The sequence below is a fragment of the Carcharodon carcharias genome, chromosome 13, assembly GCF_017639515.1.
Source record: "Carcharodon carcharias isolate sCarCar2 chromosome 13, sCarCar2.pri, whole genome shotgun sequence".
NCBI lineage: Eukaryota > Metazoa > Chordata > Chondrichthyes > Lamniformes > Lamnidae > Carcharodon > Carcharodon carcharias.
In genome coordinates, this window is record NC_054479.1 from 62,410,977 (window position 1) to 62,426,049 (window position 15,073).

The following is a 15,073-nucleotide window of genomic DNA, read 5'->3' on the forward strand; positions in this document are numbered from 1 at the left end:
TACCCTTCGCTGATTCCCCTTTTCAAGCAACTATTTAATGTCCTTTGAAAAGAGTTTATGGTCCCTGCTGTGACTGGGAATTCTACATTGCAACCACACTGTGCAATGATTTATTTTTCTCTTGCCTCTTAACTAAGAAAATTCTGACAGGGCTGGACAGACTGGATGCAAGGATGATGTTTCCTCTGGCTGGGGAGTCTAGAACAAGGGATCACAGTCTCGGGATACGGGGTAGGCCATTCAGGACTAAGGTGGGGAGGAACGTCTTCACTCAGTGGGTGGCAAACCTATGGAATTCTCTAACACAGAAGGCTGTGGAGGCTAAGTCACTGAATATATTTAAGAAGGAAATAGATTTCTAGACTCTAAAGGTGTCGAGGGGTATGGGGAGAAACCATTGAGATAGAGGATCAGCCATGATCATATTGAATGGTGGAGCAGGCTCGAAGGGCTGAATGGCCTACTCCTATTTTCTGTATTTCTACAAAAAGAATTTTGTGCCCCCTCATTATGGACTCATTGAGCTCATTTCATCATGAAGAGTAAGATCCCAAGACCTGCAAGTGATGTGTGTGCAGCAATGAGCAATATCCTTTCTGAGGGAATGTTTTCACTATTGGGGTGCTTCACTCATCTGTGGAGCTTCTTAGAAAAAAAGGCCATGCCAGCAATATTTATATAATATACGCACACAGAACTTAAAATTTAAATGGTGTGGTTTTGATATATTGTTGCACCAATGCCCGCATTGCCAAAGCAGGTTAGACACCATGTGGTGGTAAGAGGAACAAGCAGCTCCTTCTGTTGTGAGATTAGGGTTTTATTAACTACACGAGTTTAATAACACCCTGTCAGAGCTGAATCTGGCATTTGAGCTTCATAAAGCTGTGTCTTGAATGAGCATCTGACAAGCAGCCAAGTTCCTTAAATGAAGTATTGGTTTTATAATCTATATACCTATCTCTCACACTAATACAAGATATATGTATGAGTGACAAATGTGGGCATTCCCCTAAAGTACCTTTTTGGCTGTCTCGAGCTTGCAGTGGTTAAATTTTTTCACTTCTATGCACTGACCTACTAAATATACAAACACTCGCACATTGACCACAGTAAGTTAAAAAAGACTTGCATTTACATAAGCATCTGTCACAACGTCAGGATGTTCCAAAGTGTTTCACAGCCAATGAAGTACTATTGGAGTGAGTCACTGTTGTCACACAGGAAGCACATTACAATTTTGCGCACAGCAAGCTCCCACAAACAACCAGGATACTGGGATAACTCCCCTGCTCTCTTTGAAATAGTGCCATGGATCTTTTACATGCATCTGAAAGGACAGATGGGGCCTTAGTTTAACATTTCATATGAAAGACAGTACATCTGACCTTGCAGCACTCCCTCAGTACTGCACTGGAGTGTCAGCTTTTATTTCAGTGCTGAGGTATGGCTGACCCACTAAAAGTTCTCCACATTTTCCCTGCGATCTGCAGTGTCTGTGTGACTATCCCCCCTCCCTAACATCCCAAGGACAAATTGCTTTTGAAGTACAGTTGCTGTTATGTATGTAAATGCAGCAACAAATTACATGCAACCAGGCCCCACAAACAAGCATGTTGGATTATTCCGTTTATAGATAGTATCTGATGAGGGATGAATGTTATACAAGGCACTGAGAGAATTCCCAATTCCCATTAAAGAAGTGCAATGGGATCAGTAAGATCCCTCTGAATGAATGAAACAGACAAGGTGAGACTTCGGTTTAACATGGCAGTATAGCACCTCAGAAAATGAAATGCTTCCTCAGTACAATATTCAAGTCTGTGCCTAAACTTTGTTCAAATCCTGAATTGGGAGTTGAACCCACAATCTTCCAACTAGAGAAAGATTGTTATCAACTAAGCGAAGCTGATAAACTAAATCTCAAAATACCACTCTACTGTTGCTCCATATCTTGCACTAGTCATTTAATGGCCCATTGAAGTGAGATGTCCCCATTTGTGAGCATTGTGATACATTGGACAAGTGTTGACTGGAATTGCAGCAAGTCTCTTTCACTTGGACTCAGTAGACAGAGGGGACTTTAATACTTTAGTTGGACCTCAGACGTGATCATACATTTCCGAAAATTTTATGGACAGTCTAGTAGCCTGATGTCTGTTGGTACACAGGGCTGCATTGCAACAGCCTTGCTCCCGTCATGGTGCTGAAATGGCTGTACTTTGTTCCGCACTTGCCCAAAATGAAGGCAATCCATGGAGTACCAACTGGCTGCAGGTGACTGAATATTAAAGTAGAAACTTGCTGGTTGGTGCTTGACAAATTGTAAACAGGCAGCCACTGGCCAGCAGACAGTGAGGCACTTAGCCCAGTAAGTTCAAGGAACTTGGACTTGAAGAATTTACCTGAAATCCATCCTAAAGACAGTCAGTGCAGAATTGTGTCAATCCTGACTCTCGTATCTGAGTCAGAAGGTTGGGGGTTCAAGTTAGAACTGCAGATTTAAACAAATAATCCAGGTTGACACTGTGCAGCACTGAGGGAGTGCTGCGTTGTCTAGGGCGATGCGATTTCAGATGAAGTATTAAACTGAGGCCCGTGCCGCTATCAAAAATCCCACTTTATAAACGACTGAATGGCACAATTTCAAAGTGGAGCAACAGCATCCTGACCAATCTCATTTCCACAACCAACATCACTAAAACAGCTGATTTGATCATTATTATGTTGCTGTTTGAGTGGAACCTTACTGCTATAATCCCTACGTTAGAATAGTGACTGCACTTCAAAAGGGTGACCTGAGGTCATGAAAAATGCTATCAAAATGCAAGGCTTTTCTTCCTTTCAGAATATGAGAGTATTTTGTGCTTTTCCACTTTATATCCCATCAGTACCCCTTGGAAGTTGTTACAGTACATCCATGTTTTAAAAGATGTAACATTTTCATCTCAGCGCACACTTCCTGAGAAAACTAGTATTTGCCCAATATATTTGTTTGAATCCTATTACACAGCAATTATCTTGAACTGAAAAATCCTTCAAATTCAGCTTTTCCAACCCTGGCCCATGTCTGCAGAAAAAATATTGAGCTGTTTAACAGTATGTGCTGAAGTACTATGATGGAGGGACCAATTTGATGAGCTGGATTGAGTGTCACATAGGAAATATATTGTTGCTGAATTAATGTGTGATGGAGCTGTTATATTGGTGCTATTATCTGAAATAAGCCTGGTGATAACACTAGATGACTTAGGAAACAATGAGCTTAGGAAATAATGAACTGGAGTCAGTTGGGTCTGTTCTATGCATCATGCTTTTCAGATGATGATTCAGAGGAGCCTCTAGAAGGACTGAGCTATCAGCACCAGGAGACTCATTTGTGCCACCAGATGAAAATGGCAACCGTTGCTTCATCCCATGATTCCGCTCATTGGCAAGAAGAGGGCACTTACACTCAACAAGATGAAAGCTCCCATCCTGCACACTGCTCCACTCACAGTGAGTATATCTAGCAGCAGGTAACTAACAGATGAGTAGACCAACCATGGGTCTTTGTGCTGGGCACAACAAGGTGCTGGCTGCCAAAGGGAGGCAGCATCAGCAGCACACTCAACATCAAGCCTCTCCAATCTCCTACCACTGCTGTACCTCACTCCTGCAGGGTAATTGATTGCTCTCAGATTGTTCCCTTTCAATTTGGTAAACTAAGTAAGTTCATCAGGGTATGCATTCTGTCTTAATCTTATATTTGCAATGTAACCAAAAGCATTACTCTGGGAACACAACTCCCTAGAGCTGACCCTGCAATGCATTCCTCTTCCAGGACAGACTTGCTCTGTTGTATATAACAGTCATTGGTTGTAATGAGATTTGTTAAACAGTGAGTGAATCTTCTTTAAGTAACTGGATGGAATTTTCAGGTTCTTTGTAATGTGTCTTTCAGTGTTCTGTGTTTAGTCACATCAGTGATACTATCTATGAATCCATTTAACAAGCAACTGATGAATGAATGTCAGAGGGCACAGGAACTGTAGTAATAAAGTGATTCATATCCAATGTTTCAGCATCACAGACACTAATGAGTTCTGTGTATCCTACATAAAAGCAAGGGGAACACCTCTTCCCCTAGTCAGCTTCAACAACTCATCATTTTCCTTGCTAGCTGGAAAAAGATATGGAGTGAGGAGAATAATCGGGTACATTATAGCACAGTATTCCAATTGCCAGTGACCTCGCCTGACTTGATTCTATTTCTTATAACAGAGCTAAGACCTCACAATATTTCTATGAAGTAAATCCATATCATGGCTACTTCCTAAAATTTTAAAAACTGGGCAGAGACTTTAAAAAGGCTGAAGCTATGTCTGCCTGTAACCCTGAACAAATGGAACGCTCTGGCAGTATCAGAGAAGCTGTCACCTTGTTATCTTTGAAGAGATTCTAATGACCCTGTGGGCTGCAGAGACCCAAATTGATAAGGAATTATACCAAGACCATCTCCATTTCATAAATCAGGCCTAACCACTGGAGTCTACCAGTCTACTAGGACAAAGGACCCTACACCTTTCCGATCAAATTCTTAATGGTTCAACCATTAACAAACTCAGACAAAGGAATATACACCCTTTGTCAAAGCCAAAGTGAAGAATTGGGAGTCATGTGACATGACTTGCCTAGCTGGGAGAACCAGTTACCCTGTCTTGCTCTACTGCCACTCAGTCTGCCAGCAGCTCAGAACAAGAGCGTGGCCCCCATCTACATTGTTTCTACTAGGTCTTCTGAATTTCTATACCATTGCCTACAAGACTAATTCATTTCTACATGCCTATCTCACCATGGAAGTCATCTCTACTGGAAGAGTGAATTATCCAGCATCAGTCTTCAACCAGCTGACCCCTGTGAAGGAATACATCATTGGACTTTGATTCTGGGCTCAACAATAACTCTTTATTCTGTGGTCTTTGCCCTGTAAATCTTTCTTTCTCTATTACCTCCTCTTTTATTAAATGAGTGAAAAAGGACACCACGTTGCGACCCTTCTCTCGTGTTTGAATGTGTACCAATAAGCTAACCCTCTGAGTTTACCCTATCTCGCGGTTTCTGTGGGGTTATTAGTAGAAATTGGATCACAACAAAACTGAGGGGCTGGGTAATATGCCCTGCTTATAAATGGGAAATCAAAATCAAGACAACCTCCTGTTAATGGATGGGTGGTGAAAGGAGAAATCAGGGCTGTTTAAATTCAACCCCTTCCTGTCTGTTACATTCTCATGACTGGACTTTGGTTGTTTTCCATATATGGGAGATGGAATATTTGGTTGACCAGGTGTGGGTTGATACAAGTTTTGTTTTGGCAACATTCAAGGACAGGCCAAATTTCTTGTATGCAGAATTAAAGAGATTGAGAGTGACTTGTAAATCCGGTGCAGAGTGGGCAACGACCCTGCAGTCATTCGCAAATTGTAGCTCTTGTATGTCTATGGGGGCCGGTTTAGTTTTGACACGGAGGTGCTGAGGTTAAAGTGCTTTCCATCTTAACGGTATTTAATAATGAAACCAGAGGACGATTTATCTTTGTTGAGGTGAATAGCCACTGTCAAATAATAATTAATCGTAACTGGTATGGGGGCTATAACATAGCCTTGCTTGACCCAGTCCTAGTCCAGATTTTGAGGCATCTGTCTCAGATCTCCCACTCAAGACAGTTGCAGCCACACCATCATGAAGCAGTTGCAGGATTCTGATGAGACCTTTTGGACCCAAACCTTTGGAACACAACCCATGGGCCCCTGTAATTTACTGAGTCAAATGCTTTGGTCAGGTTGCTGAATGCAGTGAAGAGTTCCTGATAGTGTTCTGGATATTTTTCTTAGATTTTCCTGGCAGCAAAGACCATGCCAGAGGTTCCCCTGGGAAGTTCTAAAGCCACACACTGCCTCTGGAAGAATTTCCTCATCCACAGGAAGTAGGCAATTCAGGAGAATGCATGTCAGGATTATCCCTACTATGGCAAGAGAGAAATACCTCAATAATTTCCACAGCATGTTTTATCTCCCTTCTCGAAGATGGTTACAGTTGTCAGATTCCTAAGGTTAGGAGGGAGTTCTTTTTCCTCACAGATCTTTAGCCCGAACAGTGCCATGTCCAGGAGATGCCAGTCCTTTGATTTAGGTTGCCTCTGTGTCGTTTTGTGCATCTTCTTCTGGCAGAAGGCAGTGTTTGTTATAATGAGGCCACACTTTGTAAACAGGAGGACGCCATTTGCAATGGCTTTTCCCACCCTGTTTTCCCCAATGGCTCTACTCCAGATATTGGAGTCACAGTCAACCCTGGCATTAGAGACCCCTGGAAGGGTGATATTTTCTTCTTTTGGGGTGGCAGTGAGGACTTCATCAAGGTCAGAATAGAAGTTCTCCTTAAAATCTTCAATGGAATCCAGGGCCAGGGCATAAGCGCTGATGACTATGGTATATGGGTTACAGCAAAGCTTAAGCACATAGAACTTCGGAGCAGGAGTAGGCCATGTGGCCCTTTGAGTCTCCTCCTCCAATTTGATAAGATCATGACTGATCTGGTTGTGGTCTCAACTGCCCCCACCATCCCACATAATCATGACTCCCTTGTCTGTCAAAAATCTATCTAACTTAGCCTTGAATAAATTCAATGACCCTGCTTCCACTGCTTTTTGTGGAAGAGAATTTCATGGACTAACAACCCTCAGAGAAAAAAATTCTCCTCACCTCAGTCCTAAAAGGAAGACCTCTTATTTTTAAACTGTGTCCCCTAGTTCTAGTCCCTCCCACAAGTGGAAACATCCTCCTGGTATCCGTTCAAGTCCCCTCAGGAACTTGTATGTTTCAATAAGATTACCTCTCATTCTTCTAAACTCCAGTGGGTATAGGCCCAACCTGATCAACCTTTCTTCATAAGATAAGCTCTTCATCCCAGGAATGAGTTGAGTGAACCTTCTCTGAACTGCTAATGCAATTATAACCTTTTTCAAATAAGGAGACCAAAACTGTACAGAGTGCAGTAAAACTTCCCTATTATTCCATTCCCTAATATTCCATTCCCCTTGCAATAATTGCCCAACATTCCATTTGCCGTACTTGCTGTACTTGCATGTTAATTTTTTGTAATTCATGCACTGGGACACCCAGATCCTTCTGTACCACCGATCTCTGCAATCTCTCCATTTAAATAGTATTTGGCTTTCCAACTCTTCCTGCCAAACTGGGCAAGTTCACATTTTCCGACATTATCGTCCATCTGCCAAATTTTTGCCCTCTTACTTAACCTATCTATATCCCTTTGTAGACTCTTTACCTCCTGTTGGCAACTTACTGTCCTACCTACCTTGTTGTCTCATATCTAGGAGCTGTTGGTGAAGTGTCATGAGTCTTTCATTTATACAACTGGGGAGTTCCAGCAGTACTATTCTGGATGGCAAAACCAATTCTTAGGACACGATAGTCACTGTCAGTCTTTCCTTTCCAGTAGAAGGTGTATCCCCTGCTCGTCCTTTCAGTTGCCCCTTCTCAGAAAGGCAGGTTTCAATGAGGGCAGCAATGTCAATTTGGAATCTTGGTTAGCTGACTTGATCAAACACATGAACTGATGCCTAAAGTCCAGAGCTAAACGTTGCGAAAGATTAATCGCGATACTTTTGTAACAGTGATTTTTTTCCCCAAATGATTCATGAAAGACAGCCTTTTACATCAATGTCCCTTTACCATAAAAACTAAGCAAGGAGCTGATTCTTATTAGAGCAACCCATAACATCTTATTTCAGATTTGTGGCTAAAATGCTAAAACACATTATTCACCACAAGAAGCTTATCATTTTTGACAGCTGCAACACCAGACATTTACTGGTAAAAGCAGCTGAACAGGATACTCACCGATTGGAATTTTGTTAGAGGGTTTCCTGTGTCTGAGTCCTACTCTCCAGCACTCGAGTGTTCAGTTTTCTTTCAAAATTGATTTGATTCTTTCACACATTAATTGTTAATGTAAGTGCCAGTGACACTTGTCATCAGACCTTATCAAACCACCTAAAATATTCAAATTAACATGGGCCCAAATATTAAATGTGATTGTGTTTGAGAGCCCTAGCTTGTCATGCCTAAGTTCTTACTACTATCTATGGCTCAAAACTATAAAGCCACGTGCAAATGACTAGCCGCCAGTTGGGAAATCGTAAATGTGACTCATAAATCATTTAATCCTCATCTAATAATATTTACATGATATAGCATTTCCCTGTTACTGTCACTGTTTCTGGAACTTGTGGACCGTCTTTTCATTCCGTAGCTTGTGATGGTTTCCATAATCGGATCACAGTCCTTTACAACATGCACAGTCCTTTGTAACATGCAGCTTTCACATTAACTCTTGCAAAATAAGTCAAGCTGAAATTAACAAACTAGAATTTGTGAGAATTCTCAGTGTTGAGGATAAGCAGGAATATTCCACAGATATCAGATATTCGGCAGACTAGACCAACTAATCACATTTATTCATCAAGGCAAACAGAGTTAGAAAATGAAGAGAATTGGACTTCCACTAGAGTACAAGATAACCCAGATTTCTGATCTTCAATTTACCAAACTGGAAAAGGAGGTGGGAATTGCCCTGATAAAATATAAGATAAAGAGTGTATCAAATGGAAAGAAAAAGTGTACAATTCCGCTAAGATTAGTGGCAGGTTAGAAGATTGGACAGAATTCAAATAACAGCAAAGAATGACAAAAAAAAGGGAGGAATTAGAGTATGAGAGAAAGCTGGAAATATAAAAGAGTTTCTACAAGTATTTAGAAAGGAAAAGTGTAATTAAATGATCATCTAGAGAGAGAGTCTGGGGAAATAATAATGGGAAATAAGGAAATGGTGGAAGCGCTGAACAGATATTTTCTGTGTGTCTTCACTGTAGAAGACACACAGAACATCCCAAAAATACTTGTAAATCAAGAGGTGAAAGGAAGGGAGGAACTTAAAACAATAACAATCACCAGGGAAAGGGCACTGAGAAAACGATTAGACCTAATGTGTGACAAATCCCTAGGATCTGATTGTCTGCATCCTAGGGTCATAAAAGGAGTGGCTACAGAGATGGTAGATGCATTGGTCATAATTTCCTAAAATTCCCTGGATTCTGTAAAGATCCCATCAGATTGGAAAACAGTGAATGTACCTCCTCTATTCAAGAAAGGAGGGAGATAGAAAGCAGGAAACTACAGGCCCATTAGGCTACCATCTGTCATAGGGAAATTGCTAGAATCTATGATTAAGGAGGTTATAGAAGGGCACTTAGAAAATCGTAATACATTGAGGCAGTCAACATGGTTTTGTGAAAAGAAAATCATGTTTGAATAATTTACTAGAGCTTTTTGAGGAAGTAACAAGCAACATGGATAAAGGGGACCTTATAGATGTGGTGTTCTTGGATTTCCAAAAGGCCGCATCATAGGTTACTATGCAAAATAAGAGCTGATGTTGTCAGGGGTAACATATTAGCATGGATAGAGGATTAGTTAGCTAACAGGAAGCAGAGAGTAGGGATAAATGGGTCATTTTTGGGTTAGCAAGCTGCAACTAGTGGATTGCCCCCGGGATCAGTGCTGGGACTTCAACTATTTACTATCTATATCAATGATTTGGATGAAGGGACGGAATGTATGGTTGCTAAATTTGCTGGCGACACAAAGATAGGTAGGAAAGTAGATTGTGAAGAGGACATAGAGTCTACAAAAGGATATCGATAAGTAAGTGGGCAAAAATTTGACAGATGGAGCATAACTTGGGAAAATGTTTTCCACTTTGGCAGGAAGAATAGAAAAGCAGCATATTATTTAATGGAGAAAAATTGCAGAGCTCTGCGTGGGGACCATGAGGGGCAGCAGGCTGTCCTGAATTATGAATCACAAAAAGTTAATATGCATGCACAGCAAGTGATTAGGAAAGTAAATGGAATGTTGTTATTTATTGCAAGGGGGATAGAGTATAAAAGTAGGGATGTTTTGTTACATTTTACAGGGCATTGGTGGGACCACAGCTGGAGTACTGTGTACAATTTTGGTCTCCTTACTTAAGAAAGAATATAATTGCATTAGAAGCTGTTCAGAGAAGGTTCACCCAACTGATTCCTGGGATGAAAGAGTTACCTAATGAGGTAAGGTTGGACCTGTATCCATTGGACTTTAAAAGAATGAGAGGCGATCTTATTAAAACATAGAAGATTCTGAGGGGACTTGACAGGGTACGTGCTGAAAGGGTGTTTCCCCTTGTGGGAGAGACTAGAATTAGGGGACACCATTTAAAAATAAGGGATATCTCATTGACAGCTGAGATGAGGAGAATTTTTTTCTCTCAGGGAATCATGAGTGTGCTGCCCCAGAGAGCGGTAGAAGCAGGGTCATCGAATATTTTTTAAAGCTGAGATAGATAGATTGTTAATTGATAAGGGAGTCAAAGGTTTTAGGGGATAGCGGAAAGTAGAGTTGAGGCCAGAATCAGGTCAGCCTTGACCCTATCAAATGGTGGAGCAGGCTCAAGAAGCTGAATGTCCTGCTCCTCCTAATTGGTAAATTCATAGGTAAACTTAGTCATGAGAAAGTGCCTTAGTCTGTTGAACATGTAGCATGAATATTGTAAATCCACTATAAGCGGTAGGGGACTGTGTACCAATGGACTGATGTTCCCCAAAATATCCACATGGCCTGCTGCCCCTCGCGGTCCCCGCGCGGCCTGCTGCCCCTCGCGGTCCCCGCGCGGCCTGCTGCCCCTCGCGGTCCCCGCGCGGCCTGCTGCCTCTTAAAATGTACATAGGGCCTGATGCTCTCTATTATCTATACAGCTCTCATATTTCCTCTAATATATACTGGAGCTGCTGATCTCCAAAAAGTACATGAGGCATTAATCCCAATAATGTACACTGAGATTAGCATTCTCAGTAATATGCATGGCCTGCTATTTCTTAGAAATGTCCACGAGGATTGTTATCCCTTCTACTGTGCACAGGCTGCTACCTCCTATGGTGAATACACAGGGGCTGCTATTTCTCTACAATATACACAGGGGCTGCTATTTCTCTACAATATACACAGGGGCTGCTATTTCTCTACAATATACACAAAGGCTGCTATTTCTCTACAATATACACAAGGGCTGCTATTTCTCTACAATATACACAGGGGCTGCTATTTCTCTACAATATACACAAAGGCTGCTATTTCTCTACAATATACACAGGGGCTGCTATTTTTCTACAATATACACAAAGGCTGCTATTTCTCTACAATATACACAGGGGCTGCTATTTTTCTACAATATACACAGGGGCTGCTATTTTTCTACAATATACACAAAGGCTGCTATTTCTCTACAATATAAACAGGGGCTGCTATTTCTCTACAATATACACGGGGGCTGCTATTTCTCTACAATATACACAGGGGCTGCTATTTCTCTTCAATATACATAGGGGCTGCTATTTCTCTTCAATATACATAGGGGCTGCTATTTCTCTTCAATATACATAGGGGCTGCTATTTCTCTAGAATATACACAAGGGCTGCTGTTTCTCTACAATATACTTGGGCTGCTATATCGCTATAACATACACAGGGGCTGTGGTTCTCTATAATTTACACAGGGAATCATTTGTCTTGTAACATGCACAGGTGCTGCTATTTCTAATAACATGCACTAGGTTGTTATCTACAGAGTAGGGATTGAACTTTTCTGTGAAAGTAAAATTGATCGCAGTTAAACTGCACAGATTGCTGGGATATAAAACACAGCATACAGACAAGAGGGGATGGGAAGGTGCAAATCTGTAATAGATTATTAAGGATAGTATGAGGGATTAAGACTGTATACTTATTTTGGACATATGCTCATTGCCATTTCTAAAAATTTAAAACTGGACAAAGACCTTTAAATGGCTGAATCTATGCACGCCGTGACCCCCGAGCAAAAGGAGCTGCCTGGCAGTATCGGGGAAACTTGCAAATCGTTATCTCTGTGGACTGACTAATGAACCCCTTTGGGCTGTACAGACTAAATTCATACAGAGCTATATAAGGGCCATCTGCATTTCATAACCCAGGCTGGCCAACCGGAGTCTACTCATCAGCTAAGATGAAGGGCCCAGCAACCTTCCTTTCAATTCTTAATGGTTGAGACATTTTAACAATCTCTCGGACTCGGAGCAATACACATCCTTTGTCAAAGACAGCGTGGAGAGGCGGGTGTGATGTGACATGGGGCTCTGGCTTGTGGCACCAGTAATATTGTCTTGCTGAGCTGCAAAGCTGAGTGTGCTGTTTAACATCTAACTAGCAGCCTCATGAAAAAGGTGCTCTGCCCTGGTTGAACACCTGGCTACGTACCTACCTCCACTGCTTCTGCTGGAAACTCTGTACCATTGCCTACAAGACTGATTCATCTCTGCATGCTTACTTCATCGTGTAAAGTCAACACCAACGGAAAAGTGAATTACGAGGCATGGTTTTCAGCCCAACGACCCCTGTGAAGTAATACCTCATTGGACTTTGATTCTGAATTCTGGAACCCACATGAAACAATATTTCTTTTCTCTGTAGTCTCTGTAGTGTAAATCTTTCTTATCTCTGTCCCTCAGTGTCATATCTGAATACGAGGGTGATATTGCAAACCTCTTTCTCATTTTGAGTGTGTGCAAGTAAAATAATCCTTTTGAGTCCATCCAATCTTGAGTTTGCTGTGGGGTTATTTCTAGAAAATGAGATCGTACCAAAACTGGGGCTGTGTTGGGAAAATACGCCACTGCTTATAAAGAGGGAAACAAATCAAAACACCTTTCTGTTTACAGATGGGTGGTGAGAGGAGAAATTATTGCTGTTTAAATTAAACCGCTTCCTGTCTGTAACAAAAGAAAAGTTGCTCCTAAACATTAAAGGCATATAGGTATATATATATATATCCCTTAATGGAGTTTGTAGTGATTTTTAAAATGCTGCATAATAGATTAATAGAATACAAAGCTCATTAGTTTGGTGGTGGGAGTTGAGCATGATCACAATGAAAACTGCTGTACTGTGTACCTGCTGTAATTCATGTGACTAAGTTGATTGCTATGTTACTCCTCCATAGCTTCCAGTTCCATTAATGAACCCTCTACCACCTCAACGTCCCAGTCCTGCAAGGGGGACAGCAGTCGAATAAAGTCACGTGTCCCTCCAAACATGCCAAAGCTTTTCATTCCATCGTCTGTGGCAAAGTTTCCACCAGAGATAACAGTTACACCACCGACCCCAACCCTATTGTCACCAAAAGGTAGTGTGTCCGAGGAAACCAAGCAAAAATTGAAGGTAAGGAATCATCTATGGCTATTCCTCTTCCCTTGTGTTTATTTATGCAGTGATTAACCTTCCGTTTTTGTGTGTTTGTTTGTTTGTTTTTGGGAGAATGCAGTCAGCTCTTCAAAAATCTCATAAGATTGGCAGTAACATTTGGCCACGTGGGCACTAAATCTGGTGCCTACTGTCTGGAAAGGTTAAAAGAAGATCTAATGGAGATGTTCCTAATTTTGGAGGATTTTCAGAATGTAAATCAGGAGAAAACTATTTCCAGTGACGGTTGTCTCAGTGATTAAGCGGCATTAATATTAGAACAATACTGAATGAACAAAGACATGGCAGGGGGTGGGGTGAGGCAAGAATTATGTAGAGGGCTGCAGGGCTGAATGCTCCTTCTGTACATAAAGTTCAACAAGTTTTGACCGAGGCCAAGTACCAGAGGACATGTATTTAAAGTGATTGGGGACAAAAAAACCAAAGGCTGGTATGGAGAAAACAAGTTTCTACACAATATGTGGTTAGGGTTGGGGTTAGGAATGCACTGAGTGTGTGGTGGAAGCAGCTTCAGTTGTGGCTTTCAAAAGGGAATTGGATACATATCTGGAAGGAGAAATTTGCAGGGAAGAGTTGGTCTAGCTAAATTGCTCTTGCAGGGAACCAGCACGGGCATGTTGTCCAAATGGCCTCTTTATGTACTGAAACCATTTTATGATACTATGAGATACCCATGTCAGTCCTCAACAATGACTGCTGTCACCATTAGGTTTGAAAAATAAACAAAAAACATTTGGTGCAGGCTGTATCAGGAAGACTTTGGAACCCACCAGAATGGGAAGAGCCAACCAGAATCTGTTCATCCACTTCTGAGGGTCCATTTTATAGAGCATCAGAGGTTTGCAGACCTTTATCAGAATCAAGTAGTAAAACTATTGAAATAGACAGGGGAGATTGAGTAATGCAATGGGTTAGACAATGGCTCTTCACCTTGGGGATCTTGGTTCAAATCCTGCTCAGACTGAAGGGCTGAAAGCCTGCTGGATGCATAACTCTCTCAAAACCACTCTGTTAATTTTACTGAAAGGGATGGATCATGAATATTCAGACAACCTCATGTTGCAATTTTCTGTTATTGATGAGCTTTAATGAATTTGATACTTTATGATTTCTGCAGATAGTTTTAAGGGATTGTTAGTCTTTTATGTTTTTAATTTGTTTTACCCATTTTCTAATCAGTGAGATTAATGATTGTCATTTTGATATATAGTTTAATGCATCTAAATATAGCCAAGTGTTAATCTCTTGGTTGAGAAATGTAAATAAAACAAATTAAGTTCCAAAGATTTGATTTTGCTAATAACTCCAACGTAAAGTTTGGGCAAAACAAAAACAGAATTACCTGGAAAAACTCAGCAGGTCTGGCAGCATTGGCGGAGAAGAAAAGAGTTGACGTTTCGAGTCCTCATGACCCTTCGACAGAACTTGAGTTCGAGTCCAAGAAAGAGTTGAAATATAAGCTGGTTTAAGGTGTGTGGGGGTGGGGGGGAGAGAGAGAGTGGGAAGTGGAGGGGGTTGGTGTGGTTGGAGGGACAAACAAGCGGTGATAAAAGCAGATCATCAAAAGAAGTCACCAACAACAGAACAAAAGAACACATAGGTGTTAAAGTTGGTGATATTATCTGAACGAATGTGCTAATTAAGAATGGATGGTAGGGCACTCAAGGTATAGCTCTAGT

At 41.3% G+C, this 15,073-nt stretch overlaps 1 protein-coding gene across 3 annotated transcripts in view; it reads left to right on the plus strand.

The window, feature by feature from the left end:
- cabin1 (calcineurin binding protein 1) overlaps positions 1 to 15,073 on the plus strand; it is a 589,218-nt gene that overhangs the window by 566,973 nt on the left and 7,172 nt on the right. For all 3 annotated transcript variants that reach the window (XM_041202355.1, XM_041202357.1, XM_041202356.1), the window contains exons 34-35: positions 3,322 to 3,498; positions 13,135 to 13,352. In XM_041202355.1, coding sequence (XP_041058289.1) covers positions 3,322 to 3,498; positions 13,135 to 13,352 — 395 coding nt within the window. The remainder of the gene's footprint in view (positions 1 to 3,321; positions 3,499 to 13,134; positions 13,353 to 15,073) is intronic.